The 24,249-nt window shown below is 40.5% G+C and overlaps 2 protein-coding genes across 2 annotated transcripts in view; one reads left to right on the top strand and one right to left on the bottom strand.

Annotated features, from left to right (window-relative positions):
* Positions 1–1,551: 1,551 nt before the first annotated feature.
* Positions 1,552–21,005, top strand: SERINC3 (serine incorporator 3). Its single transcript, XM_046679631.1, has 10 exons — positions 1,552–1,707; positions 6,407–6,568; positions 7,188–7,381; positions 8,506–8,585; positions 9,250–9,387; positions 11,864–12,033; positions 12,834–12,924; positions 13,765–13,945; positions 17,458–17,685; positions 18,330–21,005. The coding sequence occupies exons 1-10, from the start codon at positions 1,669–1,671 to the stop codon at positions 18,466–18,468; spliced, it is 1,422 nt and encodes a 473-aa protein (XP_046535587.1). The 5' UTR covers positions 1,552–1,668; the 3' UTR covers positions 18,469–21,005.
* A 150-nt stretch (positions 21,006–21,155) lies between these two features.
* Positions 21,156–24,249, bottom strand: part of TTPAL (alpha tocopherol transfer protein like) — a 38,807-nt gene continuing 35,713 nt past the window's right edge. The window contains exon 8 of the transcript XR_006891200.1: positions 21,156–23,500. The gene's annotated coding sequence lies outside the window, so the exon portion shown is untranslated. The remainder of the gene's footprint in view (positions 23,501–24,249) is intronic.

The following is a 24,249-nucleotide window of genomic DNA, read 5'->3' as shown; positions in this document are numbered from 1 at the left end:
TTTAACTGTAGTTGTGGCTATTTTTGGAGAGATCTGGAAAAGGAAGCCTTCACTCTGTTAAAAAGGGAGATAAGCAAATGTTAGAAGAATGTTCAATGCGTACTAGTCTCAAACAAACTTCCTCTTTGGTTTGAAACAGCCCTTTCTCACTCTGCCTTTCCTTGGTACCTAATGTCGTGTTCACGCACCCTGAGATCTTTCCTTTATGCCAAATGGTACATATATCCCACATGTTAGGTGATGAATAAATGAAAAGCAATACATTACATTGGAGGTGTGAGGAAGCCGTTTGGTTCAAAACTAATTGGGCCCAACCTTGTTTTTCCAGAAAGGCCTGACGTGGCTTGTTGAGCACGCATTGTACATCTGCTTTAAACACTCGCAACCTCCCAAAGCCCAGGAGGACGCCCTTGGAGATGGGGATGTTGCCCTCCTGCCATATCAGCATTTCTTTATAGATAAGCATTTCTTCCCAGAAACTAAGGATTAACTACTGACCTACTGTGCTCATCCCGTGACCACTCGCCCGCTGAGCCAGCAAAGCATCTGGGGGCCCTAGTCAGAGGGATACTCCTGTCACATGTGACGTCTCTTCCTCCTTCTAAGACGGCGCACTGCCACTCCCTACACCCCGCCTCTTCCCGGTGCTTCCTTCCCTGGCCAAGGTCACTTCGGGGCTCTAGTCCTCAACACTGGCTCGTGTAATAAACTCACCCCGACTTCGATTTATAGATTCATTATGGATCACTTGCATCAACATGGGAAACAATGCCCATCTTTTCCTGATTAACTTGGACTCATCCTTCAGTTCTCAGATTAAATATAAATTCCTCAGAAAAGCCTTCCAGGACTAACCCCGAGGAGGTTGCTGTCCCTTACATAGTAGGCATGAAATTAACTTCTTGTCAAAAGAATGTTCCCTCAGACTCCTTTTCAGGGTACTCAGCACCGTACGTCGTGATGCATTTCTGTTCAGCGTCAGCCTCTGCTTAACTAGCCCATCAATTCTGGTGCACGTCCGTACCACATCTTGACACATAATGGGCTCCCAGGGAATACAAACGCGGTGAAGGAATAAAGCTTTCACAGGATCCGCAGCCCCGGGCCGGTTACCCCGCCTCCCCATCAGCCCCGGGGCCGCTTAGCCCCGCCTCTCCCCTCGGCCCCGGGTCCATTTAGCTCCGCCTCCCTCCTCAGCCCCGGCCGGTTTAGCCCCGCCTCGCCCTCAGCCCCAGGCCGGTTTAGTCTCGCCTCCCTTCTCGGCCCCGGGTCCGTTTAGCCACGCCTCTCCCCTCAGCCCCGGGCCCGTTTAGCCCCGCCTCCCCCTCTCAGACCCGGGCGGTTAGCCGCGCCTTCTCCCTCAGTCCCCGGCCGGTTAGCCCCTCCTCCTCCCCAGCGCAGTGCTGATTTAGCTCCGCCTCTCCCCTCAGCCCCGGGCCCGTTTAGTTCCGCCTCCCCTCTCAGCCCGGGACTAGTTTAGCTCCGCCTTCCCCTTCTACCAATGACGGCTGCCCTCTCGGTAGCGGCCGAGGGCGTGGGCGGGGCCACGCAATGACGCACGCCGCGCGTTTCCGGCCTGAGAAACCGTGGCGTTTCTGAGGAGACGCCTCAGCTGGCACATACCAGCTAGAAGCCTGGTGACCGGCCGCCTCCATCGTCGGCGTCACCATGGGGGCTGTGCTGGGCGTCTTCTCCCTCGCCAGCTGGGTGAGTTCGGGGTCCGGTGCCTCGGTCGGACCTGTGGTTTGCGGGAGGGCGATAGGGAGCCGCAAGCCCAGACCCGATCGGCCTCGGCTCCAGAGGCCCGGGGTGGGGTAGACTGCCCCTGGGCTGCAGAGGGTGTCCGGCGGCCCAGGCCGAAATCTGCGCTGCCCCCGGCGGGACCGGGCGACTCGCCTTCCGGGTTTGTTGAGAAACGCAGGAGGCCAGCCGCCATTGTTTACAATTTCGATTGCCCCGCCCCCGCCGGCCCTCTGGCCTGTGGGCTCCTCCGGAGCTGGCGGAGGACGAGGAATGGGCTCCCGGGGTCGGGGCTCTCTGGTTCGTTTCGAAGCACCTTCGTAAGGTGGCCTCATTTAACTTTGGGTGGCTCGAATGATATTTTTATTCCATAGCACGGGATTTGCCAAAGCTCCAGAGTACGTGGCGGAGCTGGGATTTTCGCCCAGGCCTGTCTGCGGTTCTGGTGCAGGGGAAGGAAGGCCTTGTGGGTTGCTATTGCGAGTTGGAAGCCGTGGCCTGAACATTTGGACCTTGTACAAGTCACTTATCTCTGGCTTCCCGTGAGAGAAGGGCAGTCACCCCAGTATTCCTCGCCTCGATAGCTGTCGTGAGGATAAAGTGAATAAATGGGTTGAATCACTTTGTAGGTTGTAAACGCCGTGTTGTAAAAAGGCAATTTTAGGATCTAGGGAAGAGAATACGCTGAGTTCCCTCATACTCGTTCCAGAGAGCGTGATTCCTTGAAATCTTTTTCTTGTTTCCGAATTCCCCAACTGACTTAGTTGACCAAGGACTCAGTCTCAGCCCATTCCGCTACCATTTCTTAGGGACAGAATGTACTTTTCGTCCTTTCAGGTTGTTGATCCTAAACCAAGAGGGCGTTTGGTCATTTCTTGGTTCTTGAGAACAGTGGCTTTCTAGTGTTTTGGACCTTGACCCAAAGTAAGAAATACATTTATATAGTTGATTTAATACACCCAAGTTTTATGAGATAATTTTTACCTTTACTATCTGCTGTACAATTTTCTATCATATTAAAAAAAAAATCCTGGTCAGTTGATTTTTGCCATCCACGAGTGGGTCAAACTCACTATTTACAAAATAGATTTAGAAAAAATGTAGTTATAGTCATTAATGAAGGAGTGAATTTGTAATTTGAAACAAAGATGTCTTTCCTTTCCTAATGACCGGAAACACCTTTTGGCTTTGAGGTAAAGCTAAGATTTGAATGGAAGCCATCAAAGCATTTCTACCTATAAATCGCTTTTCTAGTTTATTAATCTCTTTTGTTCAACAGAAACTGCACGGAGTTCGGTGTAGCAGAGAAGGAAATGAGTTGAGGGGAAGAATAATAGGAAATGAAGTCAGGAAGGTAGCAGGGAGCCAAATCACGTAGATAACGCATTGTATGGTCTTGTACTTTGGCTTTTATTCTTAAGTGATGTGGGGATCGGTTACAGAAAAGAGGAGTCATGTGATCGGACTTGTGTTTTCACAAGATTGCTGTGTGGAGGATAGATGGTAGAAAAGAAAGAGTGAAGCAGTGAAGGGGAGGAAAAACTCCCCCCCCCCCCCCCACCGTGGGGTTCGTGGTTGGGGGCCTGCGAATTAAACTGACAAAAAGACAGATTAGCAAGAGAAAAAAAGAGTTTGTGTACTGAGCAACACACATACACACAGGAGTGGTTAGTGATGAATAACTCAGATGGGTGGTTAGGATATAGGGCTTGTTATATACCTAACCTAATAGGGGAAAAGGAGAGGGGGAAAAGGGCTTCTATGGGAAGAACAAATAGGTTTCTTTAGGAAAGACAAATGGGTTTTTAGGAGAAGAATAGGAGATAAGAAAGCTTGTGGTAATATTTGTTTATGTAGGTGCAGAGGTCTTTTTGTCTTCTTCATGGCCATAAAACTCTCCTGGAGAGAGAATTTATAGCAGCCTCATATCCCAAAAGTTGCTGCTTTTAGTCGCATGAGGAAAGCTCCGAGAAGACTTTTTTTCTGCATCTGTTGACTCTCAAATGTCTTCATCTTAAAATACTTTTTATACTAATTCTGGGTTCTGAATGGGTTGCTCCAGCAGTGAGACAGGAGCTATTGCGTTTAATCCAGGTGAGAGTGATAGTAGTGGCTTGGACCAACAGGATAGCTAAGGATGCTCTGAAAGTCGTCAGATTCTGGACATATTTTGAGAGTAGAGCTGATGGTACTGACAGCTTTGATGAGGGTTTTGGAAGAGAGAAGGCATCAAGGATGACTACAAAGTTTTTGCCCTGAGCAAGAGGAAGAATAGAGTTGTCATTACTAAGAAAGGGAAGTGACATAACATGTAGTAAGACACATTTGTTTCAAAGATCAAGTACCTACTGTGTGAAGGTGGAAGAGATAGAACACTGGGTGGCCCCCCTCAAGATATTTACATTCTCATGACAGTTATAAACAAGTAAGTAGATGTGTTAGTTTGCTAGGGCTGGATAACAAAATACCACAAACTGAGTGGCTTAAACAATGGAAATTTGTTTCACAGTTCTGGAGGCCAGAAGTCCTAGATTAAGGTGTCAGCAGGGTTGGTTCCTGTGGAGGGGGGTGCGGGAGCACCGTCCCATGCCTCTTCCCCAGCTCCTGGTGGTTTGCTAGCAGTCTTTGGTGTTCCTTGTTGTAAACCTCTGCCTTCATCTTCACACAGTCTTCTCCCTGTGTGGCATGTCTCTGTCCACATTTCTCCTTTTCATGACACCTGTTGTATTGGATTAGGTGCCCACTGTTCACCAGTATAGCATCATTTTAACTAATTAAATCTTCAATGACCGTATTTCCAAATAAGGTCACATTGTGAGATATGGGGGTTAGGATTTCAACGTATGAATTTTAGGGGTGACACAATTCAACTCATAGCAAACAGTAGGCAATTATGAGATTATTTAGTTGGATAGAAGAAAAAATAGCTTAAGGGAGTCAAAAGTGTGAGTGCAGACAAAATGAACCCGAAGCAATTAGTGTCATTGTTTGGGCGATAAAACATCTGTATTTCTGTCTTTGGCCAGATACAGACTTTTATTATGGTCTTTTGGCCCAGGTTGTAGTTAAGAATTGGAGACAGAGGCTGGGTGGTCAATATCCCATGGCAGTTGCAATTACAGATACTAATGGCTGTCTTGATGCACCAGGCCCCTGCTATGCGAGGCATTCTTCTAGGTGCTGTATATTCCTGACAGTATCTCATTCTTCACGCAGTAACTCTTTTTGGGTAGGTGGTATTATGCTCATTTTTACAGATGAGAAATCTGTGCTTTTAAGTAGCAGCTTGCTCCAGATCGCCCAAAACCGTGGTAAAGTCTACACAAGGTACCATCTATAAAAAGTAAAGATTATTACCATACTATAAAACCAGAATCCCCCATTGTTTACATCTGCTGCTTCTGCTGATAATTCTAAATTAGCCTGTCCGTGTAACGTGACATGAACTGCCTGTCAAAGCAGTTCAGGTGGTTTCCTAATCAAGCATATATAAGAATGACTCAGGTTATATCCTCTCTCATCTGGAAGGTTCATTGGGAGATTGTAGCTGAGCAAAGATCCAAGTTACTCTTTTTTTAAAAAATTGAGGTGAAGTCACATAACATAAAATGAACCATTTTAAAGTGTATAATTCAGTGGCATTTAGTACAGTCACAGTGTTGTGCTGTCATCATACCTATCTAGTTCTAGAATATTTTCATCACCGCAAAGGGAAACCAGACACCGTTTAAACAGTTACTCCCCACTTCTCTCCCTCCAACCTCTGGAAACCACTAATCCGCTTTCTGTCTCTGGATTTACCTATCCTGGGTATTTCACATAAATGCAGTCATACGATATGTGACCTTTAGTGTCTGGCTTCGTTGACTTAGCATGATGTTTTCAGAGTCCACCTGTGTTGTACCATGTACTAGTACTTCATTTTTATGGCTGAATAATATTTCATTATGTGGATATGCTACATTTAACTTATCTATTCATCAATTGATAAACATTTGAGTTGTTTCTGCCTTTTGGCAATTGTAAATAGTGGTGCTTTGAACATTCATGTACACGCTTTTGTTTGAATCCTGTTTCCGTTCTTTGGAGTGTATATTTAGGAGTGGAATTGCTGGGTCATATGGTAATTCTCTGTTGAACTTTTTGAGGAGTCTCCAGGTTACTCTTGAATGGAGCTAAATGGCTCTTGCTATTGTTATTTATGAGGGTTTCCATGTAATGTTGCTTTATGCTGTAATATCAGATTTGGTAGCTAGGATTCTCAATAAACAGCAAGTGGAGTTAGGTTTGTATTTTCCTCAATGTTAAGATATATTATTTTAACATAAAATATGTTCTCTAGGAATATAACTAAATTTATTGGGCTCGTATTTTAGGCACTGTGTTGAATGCTCATTTAATACAGCAGTGTCCGAGGGAGGAGGATTCTGTTCTGAGTCTATTTTACAGACGGAGAAATTGGCTTAGATTATGTAACTTGCTGAGGTAAAGTGGCAGGAATAATATTGACTCCAGAGTCCATGCTTTTAGCCACCTCCTCCCGGCCATAGTGCTCTCAGTTAAGACTGTTAAAGCCTGGTTTGCCTCATCTTCTGTTCTGTGACATCCATGTCTTAAAGGAGTCCACTGAAGGAGGTCTCACATGGCCCTGGTGTGCTTATTACAGGTTCCGTGCCTTTGCAGTGGTGCCTCTTGTTTGCTGTGTAGTTGCTGTCCCAACAGTAAGAATTCCACTGTGACTCGCCTCATCTACGCTTTCATTCTCCTCCTGGGCACTGTTGTCTCCTGTATCATGCTGTCGGGCGGGATGGAAAGTCAGCTGAAGAAGGTAAGTAGAAGTAACACTACCTTTAATGTACTGGCTATTTTTATTATTTTTGTATTTTGCAAAATCTTAGTTGTAATGAATATTCTTAACTTCTTCACTGTTAAGAAAATCAACTTCATTGTAGTTGTTGGGTTTTTAAATTACTTTTGGGTATAGTCAAGATGCAGAATATGAAGATATTAGTTCTTTTCCAGAAGTAAAGGTAGTTAGAATGAATATCTTCAGCTCTAGTCTAACTGAGAGAAAACAGATGTTAAAAGAATGGCCCTAAAACCTTTTCTTTCCCTATTTGTTTAAGATTTAAAACATTTAAAGTAGACTAGCCCTTCACCTTTGTAAGGAGTGTACTATAGCATGAAAATTCATGGGAAAATGGGAAATAACGTCATCAGCAGAGAAGAGCAAAGAAGAAAGCGCTTCACTTTTATTTTCAAAATGCAAGTTGTTTATCCTTATTGGTGGCAAGATTATGAGTGAATTGGAAGGCAAAGAGAAAAATCCCACAGGACAGTCTTGTAGTTGTTGAAGTAGTCAATTTTATAAATCCAGACTTTCCTGTGGGGGATAGAATCTCTGTTTAAATGTGGCTATTCCCATAGCATTGAAATTGTTTTTCTAGATTCCTGGATTCTGTGAAGGGGGATTTAAAATCAAGGTGGCTGATATAATGGCAGATAAAGATTGTGATGTGCTGGTCGGTTATAAAGCTGTGTATCGGATCAACTTTGCCTTGGCCGTCTTTTTCTTTGTCTTCTTTCTGCTCATGTTAAAAGTGAAAACAAGTAAAGATCCCAGAGCAGCAGTACACAATGGGTATGTAAGATTTATTTATTAACTTACTATATTATGGTGTGATCTTCCCCTTCAGCAGTTCATGCTGCCGTGCTGATGGAAGCAGTAGAGTATGTCAATCAGTGGCGCAGGTGTATTTCTGACCTTTTATACATATGAAGTTGTTTCAGTGTCATTTTCACTTGGAGTCCTGTAGCGTGGAGGATGTGGCGGAGAGGAGGGCGGTCTTGTCTTTTGTTTTTTTTTTAATACCTTTGCTTTAAGTTCCTAGGTTTCTATTGAACACCTGTGAAACAGTTCAAGCACTGTGCTGGGCACTATACACACATACATTTTTTTTTCTTTTTATTGTTAAAAGATAATCATATGCTTGATATATTTAAACAGTATACAGCAATATTCACAGTGAATATATTTGGGCCACTGATTTACATATTCTATTGCATCCCTTTCTTGACCCCCTTTTACATATATTTCTAATTCTCATTTGAAGACCTAAGGGAGTTTTGTAAACTTTATATGTATTATATTCCCCTTTTTACAGATGTAGTAACTGAATTTCAGAGAGGCTAAATAAATTGCCTGAGATCTCTCAGCCAGTGAGACTTGGAGCTAAGATTGAAACTCATATTTGTCCAGCTCCAGAGCCTGATTCTTTCCACTCTGCCATGTAAGGCAGTCTCTACAGATCATGGACTGAAAGCTAGGTTTGGTCCTGGCTTTGCCAGTGATGAACTGTGTGATTGTGGGCAAGGCACTTAAGTCCTGTGTTGTAAAAGAAGGATTAGGTGATACCGTTCCCCAGATCTAATAGTTAATTGTTCTGTATTTAGCTAACATTGTTAGTTTAGAACTCTCCAGAATTCTAGAAAAACTCCTATTTTTAAGTGCTAAAAGTAGGGAAACTCTGAAATTATTTGTTTCTCTTTTACTATGAATGTGAATGATTTGTTCTCTGTGCTAATATTTGTCTTTAAATTGTGTGAAATATTGAGTGAAGTAGCCTCATGTCAAATAAGGAAATAAGCCCAGACAATTAGATTGGAAATGCTACTAAGGCTTTATTTTTGCATTTCAGAAATTCATTTTTCTCAGTGTAAGGACAAAAATGAGCAGTTCGTAAATGCACTTTTATATTTTAATAGGTTTTGGTTCTTCAAAATTGCAGCCATTGTCGGTATCATGGTTGGATCTTTCTATATCCCTGGGGGCCATTTCACCACAGGTATGGCTCACTCTTAAGGGAGTTCAGTATAATATATACAGACTCTGTGGAAGGTTGAGTTAAAGCTACATTTTTGTTACTGATTTTGCAAAACTGGCAATTAAATGAGGTGGTGCCCAATTATATGATTGGGTATTAATATTAAGACATTAATTGATTGATTAAAGCCAGGAGGCATTCAGCCCACTTCTCAGCTGGTCTGGAACCATATGTTAATTGTTTGCCAGTATTTTCATAGTTTACCTTCTCACTTGGCAATACTGCGTTAATTGGAGAGCTTGTCAACATAAGGACTTGTCCCACTGTCACTGTCTTAACTTGCTTCCTTAACATGGCATCAGATGACATCTGTGAGTTTCCATTGTGATTTTTTTCCCCCTGTAAAGTAAAGGAAAAGGCTTTGTAGTACCATTTGGAATGTCAAATCCTAGGCTTGCATTGGCACCATTTAGAACAAGTTTTAAAAGGTCTGAAAACCAACAGAACACTTCTCAGAGAAAGCCTTTGAGTTTGGAGTTGGAATAATCTTGCTGTCCTCCTGGAGATAGAATATGTCTTTACCACCTCTTTCTTACTTGAATGGAAATCTTTTTAGAATGTTGGACAGTAACATTCTGAAATGTTACTCCTATGGTAAATATAACTTTGTTCTTTTGGTTTGTAGCCTGGTTTGCTATTGGCATGGGAGGGGCCTTCTTCTTTATCCTCATCCAGCTCGTGCTGTTGGTAGACTTTGCTCACTCTTGGAATGAATCATGGGTAAATCGAATGGAAGAAGGAAACCCAAGGTTCTGGTATGCTGGTAAGTACCTAAACACACCTGTGAGAGCCATACTACGTTATGCTACATTAAACAGGGAATGCAATAAAAATCTCCATTTATTTAAATATATAAACGCCCAGTGTAGAGTTGACCTTTTAAAAACTACAGTTTCCCAGTTGAGTCAGTTCTGAGTTATATACATTTTAGTAGGAGGGAATAGAGTAGCACAGGTAATATAAATCATTGGATTCTCCCAATTCCTTTATTTTGAGATTTGTAATGTAACTACTTGTGTTTAGATAGGGAAAAGCTGTTGTATTTAGTGACGTAGTCCTGGTTTTGATTACCTTGTTTCCGTGGACAGGCGCCTCAGATGGGTTCTACATATGGAACATCTGCCCACATCCCTCAGGCAGATGGGTGTGAACGGTCCACTGCTTTGTTCAGAGTCTTACCCCACCCCTTGTAAAAGCTCTCTGGTAGAAAAAGGGCACTTGAAATTTCTAGGTTGGGAATAGGATTTATAGCCTATAATAATGGGGAGGGACTTTGGAACCCTCTATTTATTAGACATAGCCATAACTCATTTTAAAAATAATAGTTGTTGAGATTTCTTGCCCCTCCTCCCCATAAAAGTAATAGATGCTCTGTTTCAAGAACTTAAAAAACCAGAAATCACAAAAGGAAACAAATTCCCCCATAATCCAGCTCTCCAGTAGTTATTACTTACTGTTAACATATTAGTCTGCACTCTTCCAGTCTTTTTTTCTATATGAACATATGTGTTTTCGATGTATAGAAGAAAAAGTCATTGAAAAATGTGTGTAATATATTTGTTTTATTTTTTAAATGTATAATACATTCAAATAGTTTATAGTTTGACTTTTTTTAAACTTAGAAATAGCTTGTGAATATGTTTGGCTGCAGTACAGCAATAAATACCTAATAATATATCTTTGAGCCCATTACTGATTATTTCATTTGAATCAATTCCCAGAAGTAGAAGAGTCAAAGGGTATGGGTATTTTAAATGCTTTTTGTACATATTATCAAATTGTTCAGTTTTCTTTTCATCTTATTTATTTATTTAGCTTGCTTCTTTTTAAATTATCTTAAAAAAATGAAAAATAATACTATGTTCACCATAAATACAAATGATAGAACTTTATAAAGAATAAAACATGCAAATCTCTACCCGTCTGCAACCCACTTTCCTCTCCAGCTATAACCACTGTTACCGGATCTTTATGTATTTATGCACATATACATGGTTTTGTATCTAAATATAAATAGGTTCATACTTGTATTGTTCCTTGACTTTTTCTTTTCACTTATTATACAATTAATATCCTTCCATACCAGTGAATATGGGTATGTCTTAGTCATTTAACAATTGCATGGTATTTCATTCTCTACAATTCTGTGGTGTTCCCTGGCTTGGTATACCATACTTTATTTAACCATTGCCCTATTGTTAGTCACTTAAATTGTTTGTAATTATTTCAGCAAAAGATTTAAAAAATTGTCTTTATCATTTATCATTATGGGTTGGGAATCCTGCAACTTGTCCTTTACTTCTTTCTGACTAATAAAATTTTATTTTACTTTTTACCTATTTACTTCTGTTTCCTATAGTTCACTCTCAAAGAATTTAATAATGAGTGAATTGCAGATTGGCCATTCTTTGGAGTAGCAAAAGTAGAGAAATCTTGTGTATGCAGATGGGAAAGCAAAAAGAATTGTGCTAGTAACTTAATGTTTAATTTTAAATATGCAAAATCCATGGAGATTGAGATAAGTAGAAACTAGTTTGCTCAAATAAGCCTGTGCTTTGAATTAAACACGAGTTAATTGAGCTCAACATGCTACAATTGGTCTGAGTATACTACATGCTCTGTTTCATGTTTTCTGCTTTTCAGAGGTACGTAGCTAGTTGTTGATTATCCATGTGAATAGAAAGGAACATTACTTTAAATATTTGAAAATAGCAAATGAGCCACTTTCCCACAATGATGTGGTCTCATTGTATTTGATAGGAAATGGGTTTTTGTAGCTAGCTGCTGCAGAGGAAAAACTGCCATAAAAAGATGTCTGTATATTCTGTTTTCCACCATCACCATCCCTGGCATTTAGCTTGCTGTGAATTGGGTTATTTTGAGGGCCCAGGCATCTTCTAAGTTCCTAAGAAAAGCTTATAATGCACATTATTTATCATGTGGTTACTGTTTACTGTAGGTGGAATGATCATATGTATGGTTTTCCAACCCGTGCAATCAAGTTAGGTAATCCAGGAAGTGAATTCAGTTGCACGGTGGATTTTGGAACTTCACATTGAGTCAGCTCGAACACAGTCTGAAGTTCAACCTTGGGGCTTCTATAATTTTGCTGTAAATTATTGACCATCATAAAAGTGAAATAATGCCTCTTTATTTTTATATGGGGTAGAATAAAATTGTTCTTCATTATACAGGTTTGTTACAATTGTGGGCATTCATATTGGTTTCCTTTTTTCCAGCTTTACTGTCCCTCACAAGCTGCTTCTATATCTTGTCAATCGTCTTTGTCGGGCTGCTCTACACCTACTACACCAGACCAGATGGCTGCACAGAAAACAAGTTCTTCATCAGTATTAATCTGATCCTTTGTGTTGTGGTTTCTATTATATCAATCCATCCAAAGGTTCAGGTATGGTTGTTTTCTGCTTCTTCCTCCTGTGAAAGATTTTTCTTTAATGTTGAGCTTAAAACCTAGGTAACCTTTCATATAAATTTATGTCTAAGTTTATCTACTTAAACATTTTGCCATATTATGAAAAATCTTCATAATTATAACTTAGTAACTATAAAATGTGCCAGTGAATGCCTGTATCATAATTAAGTAAATTTCCCTATCAAAAAAAACCCTAGGTCACTTGAGAATTTATAGTTCTTATAAAATTGTTTATATCGTGAGCATGATTCTTATGAGTCATTAGTCAAGATATTTTAGGGGAATTAAACTATAAAAAATAATCGATTTTCATTTTTAAAAACAAAACTCATGCTCTTGAGTTTCATTGTTTAAATACCGTACTTTTAAAAATTCATGGGGTTTTAGATATGAAATATGAAAAGAACATCTAGACATCGTCTCTCCTTTTAAAAGTAAGAAAACTGAAGTTCCAGAGAGACAATGGGTCACATCGTAGTGGCAGAGCTGAGCTTAGACTCCACTACACCAAGGGACTAGTAAGTAAAGTCTTTGTGTGATACACAGGAATTTCCAGGATTAGGAAATGCCTTGAGAACCAGTAGTACATGCTTCTTCTTTCTTACTTCTTTTGCAAGCTAACTCAAACTGAAAGTTACTTGTCATCTTTCATCTGTCAAGCAGAATCAGAAAGTTCTCAGTTAATGACAATTCAGTGGGCTCCAGGGAAGTACACTGGGTTTTAGAAAGTCAGCCCTTGCAATTCCTGTGGTGTTGTTTTCCTTTTGATCCCATAGGAACACCAGCCTCGTTCTGGCCTCCTGCAGTCTTCCATCATCACCCTCTACACCATGTACCTCACGTGGTCAGCCATGTCCAATGAACCTGGTAAGGGAACGTTGACAGCACATTCATTTGATGAAAAGAAAGTAGGAAATTACTCCTTGGAAGGGTGCAAAAACTAGAGCTAGAACAAATGTCATACAAGCGAACAAACAAAAAACTTCACTTAAATGTACAGTGTTCGCTGTATGTCTGTAGATATTTACCTTTCAAGTTTTATTCCCTGTTTTTATTCATAACTATTCATAGACAACCTGAAGGACCACAATCCTTTCAATAGTCTAGTCTAGGCTTTTTTTTCCCCTGGACTAAGTCAAAAGGAGTTAAGAGCTGGACAAGGCTATATTGTTTTGGCCCTTTGTAGAATTGCTTTAATTCAATTTTACTTTCATGTTACAGCCTCTAGAAGAAACAGCTGTAGGAAATGTCTTTTTGTAGTTATTATAGGGTTGTTTCTCTATAGGGTATCCTGTGGACTCCTTTTAAAGGAAAATAATTATCGCAGACCCTCAATGATGATTCAACTTATTTTTATTGTATTCTTATGTAACTAAAAACAAAACTAGGAATAAATTTCTCATGCTTAGCCTTTGTACAACTGTAGAACCAAAATGACTTGCCACTTAAACTTCAAAACCAATAAAATCAAGATTGGCATTTATGAGATTTGACAAATCCTTTGTTGTTGTTGTTTTTCTTTTTTTCTAAAACTAAGTCACTGGTTGCAACACAAATATGTTACTAACTGCGAGATTTCAGGTTCTTTTAAGTATAGCATTCCCATGGTTTACATCATAACTGAATGAAGTGTAAGCACACCCCTAAAATCCTTTCTTGGAATAAGATGAGTTATAACTAAGGATAATAAAAGTTTCCCATTTTCAGATCGTTCCTGCAACCCTACCCTGTGGAGCATTATTACACACATGACTGCGCCAACCTTGGCTCCTGGAAATTCAACTGCTCCAGTCCCTACCTCTACTCCGCCATCAAAGAGTGGGCATTTTCTGGATACAGATAATTTTATTGGGCTGATAGTCTTTGTTCTCTGCCTTTTGTATTCTAGGTAAGTTAAAAAGTGCCTAGGACAAGATTCTCAGGAAGGTTAATAATAAAGTGAAGAAGCTGTTTTGCTTTCAAAAAGCAGTGTGAGGAGTAAAAAAAGCAATTTAACTCTCTTTATTGAAAGTCCTTGACTTGCCTCAGTTACCCAGATATGTACATTTCTTAAAGTTCAGGTAACTCCTCTCATCAAATAATTCCTCCAAACATTACAAAGAGATACTTTCTCCTCTGTATAGGAGGATAATGCCCTCACCTGACCCCAGATTAGCTAGAATAGTGGCTCTGAAAATTGATTGGCTTATTTTTTTTAATCCTTATTTCCTGTCATTGTAAGTAATATTTAAACAACTACAGAATTATATACCTCTCATGTTAAAAGTTTCCTGTTAATCCAAGACCCCAGCTTGTACTCATCCTCCCACCCATTTTTATTGATACTTACTTTTTAATAGCATGCATTGCTTTAATAATTTAAAAATATGAAATAATAAAAATACGCAAGTATGTATTTATATAAACTAATAACATAAGTGACAAAAGTATGAAGTAGGAAATGAAAGTATCCTCCCTCCAGATTTACCTCTTGCATGGTTAACGTTTTGGTATGTATGATTTCAAGCTTTTTTCCTTTGCTTGTACTTATTCTCTGTTGATCTATCTGTATCTGTATAGATAGATATAATTTTGTATATTATACATGATTTTATATATAGTTACATAATTTTACTTATATCACTTGATATATAATTTTAAAAAATAAATTAGGAACATGCTATATAAATACACATACTATTCTAAAATAGGAATTTGTTGTTATAATTTGGACAGCTTTCCACAACATTATATATAGACTTACTGGGTTTTTTTTTGATTGACATAGGGGTTGGCAAACTACAGCCTTTGGGCTTGCTGCCTATTTTTGTTCTAATAAAGTTTTATTAGAACACAGCTATGCTCATTCATTTTCATACTGTCTATGACTGTTTTTGTTTGTTTTGCTTTTGCCCTAATTTTTTTTCTTTTTTAAGATATAATTCATCTCCCATAAAATTCACTCTTTTAAAGTGTACAATTGAGTAGTGTTTTAGTATATTTGCAGGGTTGTGCAACTCTTACCACAATCAATTTTAGAACATTTCATTTACCCACAAAGAAACTTCATATTCATTAGCAGTCATTTCCCATTCTCCCTCCCTCCAGCCCCTTGGCAGACACTAATCTCCTCTGTTTCTGTAGATTTATTTATTTGAATGTTTCGTATACATGGAATCATACTATACGTGGTCTTTTGTGACTGGCTTCTTTCACTTAGCATAATGTTTTCAAGGTTCATCCATGTTGTAGCATCTATCAGTACTTCATTCCTTTCTATTGTTGGAAATAACGTTCCCTTGTGTGAATATTACCACGTTTTGTTTATCCATTCATCAGTTGATGCACAGTTGGGTTGCTTCCACTGTGGGGCTATTGTGAATAATGCTGCTATGGATATTTTTGTACAAGTTTTCTGTGTGGATGTACATTTTCACTTTTCTTGGATATATACCTAGGAAAAGAATTGCTGGATTATATGGTACCTGTATGTTTACCTTTTTGAGGAACTGCCAAAGTGTTTTCCAAAGTGGCTACATCATGTTAAAATCTCACCAGCAGTGCATGAGGGTTCCAGTTTCACCACATCCTAATTATTACATTGTAATAATTGTAGTAGCCATTCTAGAGGATGTGAAGTGTTATTTCATTGTGATTTTGGTTTGCATTTCCCTAATGACAGTGATGTTGAGCATTTTTTCATGTGCTTATTGGCCATTTGTATATCTTCCTTGAAGAAATGTCTGTTTAAATCTTTTGCCTAATTTTATATTGGGTTATTTGTCTTTTTATTATTTTTGAATATGGTTTGAGGTAAGGAATCCAACTTCATTCTGTTTTATGTGGATATACAGTTGTCCCACCACCATTTGTTGAAAAGACTTCTTTCTCCATTGAATTGTCCCGGCATCCTCGTCAAAAATCAATTGACCGTGAATGTGATGGTTTATTTCTGGACTCGTAATTCTATTTCATTGACCTGTATGCTGTCCTTATGCCAGTACCACACTGTTTTGATTACCGTAGCTTTGTAGTAAGTTTTAAAATTGGCAAGTGTAGATCACCCCAGTTTGTTCTTTTTCAAGATTGTTTTAGCTATTCTGAGTCCCTTGCATTTCCATGTAAATTTAGGTTCAGCTTGTCAGTTTCTACAAAAAAAGTAATTGGGGTGTTGATAGGAATTGCATTGAATCTGTACAACCTCGTGGAGAATCTTCCCATCTCCACACTGTTGAAGGGTCCAGTCCGTGAACGGGGGCTGTCTCATTTGGCTCTTCTTTGATTTCTTTCAGTGCTTTACAGTTATTAGTGTACAAGTCTCAACTTCTTTTGTTAAATTTCTTTCTAAGTATGTTATTCTTTCTGATGGTATTGTAAACGAGATTGTTTTCTTAATTTAACTTTTCGGTTCATTGCTAGTATATAGAAATAGAATCGATTTTTGTATATTGATCTTGTATCCTACAAGCTCATTTATTGATTCTGATAGAGTGTGTGTGTATTTCTTAAGATTTTCTATATACAAGGTCAAGTCATCTACAAGTAGAGGTCATTTTACTTCTTTTCCAATCTGGATTTTTTTTGTTGTCTAATTGCTCTGGCTTGAACCTCCAGTGCAGTGTTGAATAGAAATTGTGAGAGTGGAATACTTATCTTGTTCCTGATCTTAGGGGGAAATCTTTTAGTATTTCACTGTTAAGTATGGTGTTAGCTCTGGGTTTTTCATAGCTGCCTTTTATCAGTTTGAGGAAGTTCTCCTCTATTCCTAGTTTGAGTGTTATCATGAAAAGGTATTAGATTTTGTCAAAAATGCTTTTTGTCTGTCAAGATGATCATGTGGTTTTTGTCCTTTGTATGTACTTTTTTATTCAGTCATTTAACAGACTTTTAGTGAGCATCTGCCATGTGCTAGAAATGCATAGATGATTAAGGTGATTGTTGCTGTTGAGTTCCTCAAATAGCGAGAAAGACAGGAGTGGTAAGTGCTATGGCAGAGGGAGGCATAAGGAGCTGTGGAAATTTAAGCCGGCCTAGTGATGGGGTGATGTCAGGGAAGGCTTTCTAGATGACATGGCACGTAGTCAGACAATTGAAGAGTGAGTAAGTTAGCTGGGAGAAGGCTGATGGGTGGTGCATTCCAAACATAGAAGAGGCACTTGTGACGTCATGGAAGCAGACACTGAGAGCATAGTGTGTTTTGGGAAACTCTAAAGTAGTTAAAGCACCAAGTAGTAACTGAGGAGAGTACTATTTGTCTTGTGATACCAGGCAGCAGTTCAGAACTTTAAGCAGGGTCTTTCAGAAGGCCTTCAGTCCCTAAAGTAGGAGCAGTTCAGAAATAACCTTCATGTATATAGCCAATGGCAGCAATTCATCCTCATGGTCCCTTTCTGATTTGTCTTCTTTGGGATCACTTTCTAGCATCCGCAATTCTACCAATAGCCAAGTAAGTAAGCTAACCCTGTCAGGAAGTGACAGTGTGATCCTCGGTGATGCGACCACCAGTGGTGCCGGTGATGAAGAAGACGGGCAGCCTCGGCGGGTTGTGGACAACGAGAAAGAGGGAGTGCAGTACAGTTACTCCTTCTTCCACTTCATGCTCTGCTTGGCTTCCTTGTACATCATGATGACCCTGACCAGCTGGTACAGGTAGGAGGCACAGACAACACTGATGGAAGGCCGCTTAGCCCCCTTGGGCTGTAAAATCTCCATCCTGTGTCTTGACCTCAGAATCCCCTTTTCTTACCCATATAGTGAAGTTGCTGACTCTTTTCTGAAATATTTTTGACTTTTTCTCCTCTTGGATTTAAAATCTAGTTGGAATTCTTGCAATGCAAATCATGGGAAGCTATTTCAGACTTGAGTTACTTGAGAGAAAAAACCATGACATAAAGTAATCTCACCCGTCTTTGTTCACAAATTTTTGTCTGGTCTAGAGATGGCCATATGAAGTATTCTGATCAAAGTAAGGATGTGATAAGAAAGGCAAATTTCAGGGAGGCTGCTTCAATCTAGACTTTCACCAGTATCTAGAATAGCCAGATGTTCCTGAAGAACTTTGCCCAAGGAATAGAGTAGACAGGGTTCTTCATGCTGGCAAGACGATAAAAGCCATTTGAGAGGCAGAGTCCTCTGCTCATAAAAACTAAAAAGAGCAGTTTCCTCAGGTCCCTTCTAGAACCTTACTACAGAGTAGTGTCAGCCAAGTTTCACTGGGGAATTTCTTGGCTTTGGCTAGGGAGCTGCTAGATGCTGGTATCAAGCTCCTTTATCTGACTCTCCTGTTTTCTTAGCCCTGATGCCAAGTTCCAGAGCATGACCAGCAAGTGGCCAGCTGTGTGGGTCAAGATCAGCTCCAGCTGGGTCTGTCTCCTCCTTTACGTCTGGACTCTTGTGGCTCCACTTGTCCTCACCAATCGAGACTTCAGCTAAACCTCTGAGTGCCAAGGACACCACTGAAATCCATAAAGGTCTCCTTTGCTCCAAGTCCATATCCCTTTTGCTTCAACTAAAATATTAAGTGAATGCTTTGCAAATTTTACTGTATTTGGATTTATAGCAGAGGGCAAGATTGAATAATGCGTAATGCAGGATCTGAACTTTTCAGTTATATATATATATTATGTTTATTTGTAAGGATATAGCACAAGGAAATGTTTTTGCATTTTAAAGTGAACTGCAGCTGTGCTGTGAAGAGAGTTCTTTATTAAGACCTGTAGGTTCCTAAACTCTGATTTAAAATGTAAGGTAGAAAGATGTTGGATATTTGAGGCAATTGTTAATATATTTCTATTGCAGTGTCCTTAAAAAAGCAAAAATAATAATAATGATGATGCATTTCTATGACAGTTTTCCTCTGTGAAAGTCTTATTTGTGTGATACAAGCACTATTGAGTCCTTAACCTCTTACGAGGTGTGGCCTCACAGTCCGTGGGGGAAGGAGTATGTGTGCGAGATCCCCCAGAAGAGAGGTTGCTGATACAGCTGCTGCTTCTACATCTTGCGTTTTTTCATTTACTTTTTTTACAGTACAGCATTGATGCTGCTTAATTCAAGTCTGTGGCTTTGCCGAAAATGTTAATTTCCATAAATGCTTTGTAGGTTTGGTTAAAAAGAAGATTCACTTGGGAAAACAGTGCACCTTTAGTCTATGTCATTATCTTGTTATGAGTATGTAAAAGTAAAATGCATGTGAATTTATTATATTTGCACTATAAAGGTATTTGATTAAAATAGAAAGACTTAAGCTTTCAAGGCCCTTTCTTTAACAGCTTTTATGAGTTAGCACCCATTCTGTATTTTTTGGACTTACATGGGCAGTGAGGTTTATCAAGCATCTAGCAGAATGCGCCTGTTCCTTCTAAAACTTAAGGTCTGACTGGTAAGAAAAGTCTTGAAAGCATTCACATATTGTACTCAGTATCTTCTCTGGATAAGACACTTGGGTAGATGAGACACAAGGCAGGCACTGTCAGGAAACTTCTTGACAAGAGGTAGCACGCAGGGAGGTAGACTAGGTCAGTTTATTCTTTCAACAAAGATTTCCTGAGTGTCTGTTCTGTACCAGCCCCCGTGAAGTTCTGGGACACAACTTTAAACATGACAGGCACTGGCTCTGCCATGTTGGACTTAAGGAGGGTGAAAATGAGCTGACAGATGGTACGGTTGGTATAATTTGCGCTATGATGTAGGAATTGCAGAGAACTCCAAGGAGAGTTGCCTGGGGGTGGGGAAGGGGGTGTCTTGGTAGGCTTCCTGGGAAAAGTGAAATGTTAGGAGTTAGCTAAGAGAGAAATGGGGAAGTGGGATGGTACTGCTGAAGGGTAGACAAAACTGTAAATTAAAGGCAGGGAGCTTACAAAAATAACTTGTTCAGTAAAGCTGGAATGGGGAAAAGTGGGCAGGGACTAGGTTATGAAGGGCTTTGTGAACCACACTAAAGGATTTGGACCTTATGTTAAGGGCAGCAGGGAACATATTTAGTGACATGAACAAATAGTATCTTTAGTCACTGTGGCTGATACATAGAGAATGGATTTAGAGAGATGAGACCGGGGCAGTCCATATAAGATTTGAAACAAAGAAGTGAAAGAGAGGATGGGGGAAAATTGACAGCTGAGAGGTACTTGGTAATTCAAGTTGGCAATTGTTTAGTTATGGGGGAGAGAGAGATTCCTGAGTGAGGCTGGTTTAATCACCTGGGAGGATGGTGGTTCCATCTATTAGGTGAGAGAAAGAGGAACACTTTGTGTTAGAAGAAGGATGGAAATGGTCCCTTAAGAAAGTTTAAGAGTCATTTTCTATCAGCCAACCTGGTCAGCTAATATTTATTGAGTACATACTATATATACTTTATGTCCTTGGGTAAATGATTACCTCTCTGAGCCTCAGTGTTTTCTTCGTTTCAACAAAAGATAGTACCTCATTCATAAGATTGTTTAGAGAGTTAAGTTACTTTGCAAAGTGCTTTTAGCCCATTTTAAGCATTCTGGTTGTAGCTGCTAATCTCAGTATGAGCTAAAATGAGAGTAGACAGTATTCCAAAGTCAGAGATGTTCAGCCACAATCTGATGGAGGCTAGATTTGAAGTGTTCTTACAGAATTTAACAGATGGAACATAGAGGCGACAAGCTCAGCTTAGGCAGAGGTGGAGGGTAGGGAAGCAGGGCTTGATATGAATTGTTGGAACCACCATCTTTTAAACCAGCGGTTTATGTCAGGGTACAGAGATAAAGTTGCAAGGGATTTGGGGGGCTGATAGGGGCGATTTAGCCCTTTCCTTTGCCAGAGTAAACACTGCATTTTCCTTAATAGTGGGGCCAGCCAGATTAAGACCTTTAAAGGTTCTGCATTTCAAAAACATTACAATGCGCCATCCCCAATCTTATGTAATTCTAAATAAAAGCAATACTAAACTGTAAAATAAGTGTAACAAAGTCCAATAAAGTTTTTATTTTTTCTCATGATAACTTTGATATTAATTTGAAATCGTTTCTGTTCTTTAAAAGTTAGGGGGCAGTGTTCCTGCTGTGCTTTCTTGCACCCTAAGAAGAAGTTAAGTTGGCCTGTTGCTGGAAGATTTAAGTGAATTATACACAGGAGTGCTGAATGACACACACGCATAAATAATGTCAGCATTTTGAGTAAGCCCAGGATTGTACTTGAAAGCAGGGCAGTGTTCTGAATCATCAGACCTCATGGTGCTGTCTCATTCCAGGTGAGTCATCTGGTGTTTCGTCACCAGGAGCAGGCTTCTCTTTCCCCCAGGATTGCACATGGAGAGCCCTGGCTTTGAGGTCAGCAGTATGCTCTAGGAATCCATCAAAGGCAACAGCAGTGGCCACCACTTTTACTTAGTTACAGCTGGGAGAAAGCTTGGTGGCCCATGCTGGGTGTTTACTTTCTAGCTTGGTCTTCCAAGGTACTTAGTTGGTTGGGAAGTAAAACTTTCTCTTGACATTCAAATAATACTGCCAGAGAATAGGACCTGGTTATTGGCACTTTAGATGTTTCTGGACCAAACCAGAACTCAGGCCAGGACAGCTTTTTTGTCCATTACAAGTCCTTGCTTAATTGTATTTTCTTTTTATACATTCAAGCTAAAGTGAGTATTCAGTTACATGAGTCATGCATTTGATCTCTGCAGATAGGTGGCACATACCAGGCTTATGCTTATGACTGGGAGCTGCTGTTCATCTCCTTACTCCTTTTGTAATGGTCCATCCATCCTGTTACCTAGGAGCCTAAATCAGGCAGCCCACTCAGTGGTGTCCTAATTACTGCTGGGTGACTCAAGCCAGACGATGCTCAGATCCCCAGGTGAAGACTTAGCTATCACAGAAATAGCTACATGTCCCAGTGAACAGACCTTGTCTACACCCCTGTAAGGTAGTGATTATTCGCCCCCTTTTACGGGTCAAACTCAGGTTTGGAGAAAGTGACTTGCCCACAGTTACTCAGTAAGAGGTGAAGCAGAGAAACAAACCCAGGGCTTAACAGTTCTTTTTTCAATTAGACCCCATCGTCTCGGCACTTAAGGATACAGGAGACAATATAAACTAGAAACTGCTTGGAGCCAAGTAGGGGAGTCAGCTGGCTTTCTAAACCACTTATCACTAACGGAAAGAGTTAGGAACTCCCTGAAGACAGTAACTAGTATCTTACCAGATCACTGTATCCCTAATGGCTGCTACCTTATCAGGTAAGAGGGTGAGCATTTGGTTGAAAATTTTTTTCTTCAGAAGGGATTTTGTTACTAAAGGAATTTATTACTCACTAGCTCTAAATGCAGTAACATGAAACATTTGCTGCCACTGTTTATAGGCCTGCCAAACCAGTACTATGTGAGCAGTGGGCATTGGAGAAAACTAAGAGGTATTTTGGAAAAGAAACCAGAAAGTGCTGACTCATAACCTGGAAAATAATTCCCATGGCATATAAAGCGCCTCAGTTGATCCTCATAACACCTCTACGGTAGAAAGGATTGGAGCTATCAGCTCTATCTTTCCAAATGTGAGAAACAGACCGAGCCTGAGTTCCACAGCCTCCTCAGGGAGAGTCTGACCTGAAGAGCTGGTATGTTGCAAATGTAAGTACTTACCTGTTGCATCATCAAAAGCCAGCAGTAAGTGTGGACATCCTACATGAGAGTATTTCTTCAACTGACCCATTGCCACACACCAGACCCACCATGGGGACCCAGCTTTTGTCTCCTCTGGGGCAGAGTACATGCTCCTCTGTAGAAAGGAACAGGGCGAGTAGAGAAAAAGCTAAGCGTGCCTGGGAGCAGAGTTGATCAAGCCACACCCTAGTAACCCCTCAGGGAGTCTGGGTTGACTTACATGTAGTTCTTGAAAAATGTTCCATTACAAACTTGGGTTCAGATTCAGAGGTTAAGAACCTCTACTTTATATTTTCTGAGAAGCTAGAAAACAAGCCAATTTTTAGACTGACGCTGTCTCACTCTATAAAAAATTCCTCCCTTCTTTCCCTCTATGCTCTGTCTATGGGCTAATAGCAATAAGAGCACAGCCTCGCTCCAACCATCAGGAGGAAATCGTGGGCTCCAGTCAGACTGCCTGGCTTTGAATCCCAGCTCTACTACTTGAAGCTGTGTGTCATTGGGCAAGCTGCTTAACTTTTCTCTGCCTCACTTTCCCCACAAGGGCAATACCACTACTTCTTTAAGTGTGCTTGCAGATTAAATGAGATTCTGTATGTGAAGCACTTAATCAACGCCCGGCTCACATGAGCACTCAGAAACTGTTAGGTCCAGGAAGGACATGCATATCATCTCTACCACCGTGTGCATCTGGCGCCGTTCTTCTTTCTCCACCCTGGTGTCTTCTCATTGCACGTGATCTTCAGAGGCAGCCAGCCCACCATCTGCAGAATGCACTGTGCTGCCCCAGTGCCCCTCCCTGGAGGGCTCACCTGGAGGGAGGCACTGCCCAGGCCATCCGACCTGGAATGATAAGACCTCAAACTCATTGTCACAGAAGAACTCCACACACTCAACCTTACAGGGATTTTTATTGTTTAAGACTCAGTCATGCATACTAAAATTACATGTTTTCACCACTTTGACTTAGAAAATGCACTAGAAAAATAAACTTTTGGTCGAAACAAACACTGAAGTAGATGAATCACCATCACGTGTCCCTATAGTCAAAGCCAAACTGAATTTCAGTTTGAAGCGAGGAATGTGACCAGTGGCTGAAATGGTACCCCAAAGTCTGGACAGAAGATTAGCCCACCTCCCACCCTATCAGAGTGGTGGCAGAGGCTCGTGGCCCCAGAGAGGTTCCAAGTATTTCACCTGTAACAGGTCCCCACTGATAGGCCAAGAGACGGAGGCATATCCACAAGATTCCTCCGGGGCAGCTGTGCCCGGCTAAACTTGCCACCCAGCGGGATGAAAGGAAGAGCAGCAAGCTGGCAAACAGTAAATTCGTCACTGGCTTCTCATCCACAGATCCACTGGGTCTTCCCATGGAGTAAGTTCTGTGGGGGAATATTTGACTCTGATGCCTGTTACTGGCATTTCAAGCAAACCATTTCTGAGTCAGGAGAGCAGAAAGGAATTCACTTTAGATTTACAAAATTAACAGATCCCAAAACTGAGAGGCATTACCAGAGCTCACATCTTTCCTAAACTGTCAGTATGTTTCTGTTTGGTACCTCCACACCTCTCATGCCACGGGACAGCCACAC

This window comes from Equus quagga, chromosome 12, assembly GCF_021613505.1.
Source record: "Equus quagga isolate Etosha38 chromosome 12, UCLA_HA_Equagga_1.0, whole genome shotgun sequence".
In the NCBI taxonomy this organism is placed as follows: Eukaryota; Metazoa; Chordata; class Mammalia; order Perissodactyla; family Equidae; genus Equus; species Equus quagga.
Note: the sequence above shows the minus strand (reverse complement) of the source record. Positions and strands in the feature narration are given on the sequence as shown.

Bases quoted from the DNA above. Each gene is read 5' to 3' on its own strand.
- SERINC3 (XM_046679631.1), top strand. From the start codon at position 1,669: ATGGGGGCTGTGCTGGGCGTCTTCTCCCTCGCCAGCTGG. The intron at 12,925-13,764 runs GTAAGGGAACGT...TCCCATTTTCAG, and splicing joins AGCCATGTCCAATGAACCTG to ATCGTTCCTGCAACCCTACC. The intron at 17,686-18,329 runs GTAGGAGGCACA...CTGTTTTCTTAG, and splicing joins ACCCTGACCAGCTGGTACAG to CCCTGATGCCAAGTTCCAGA.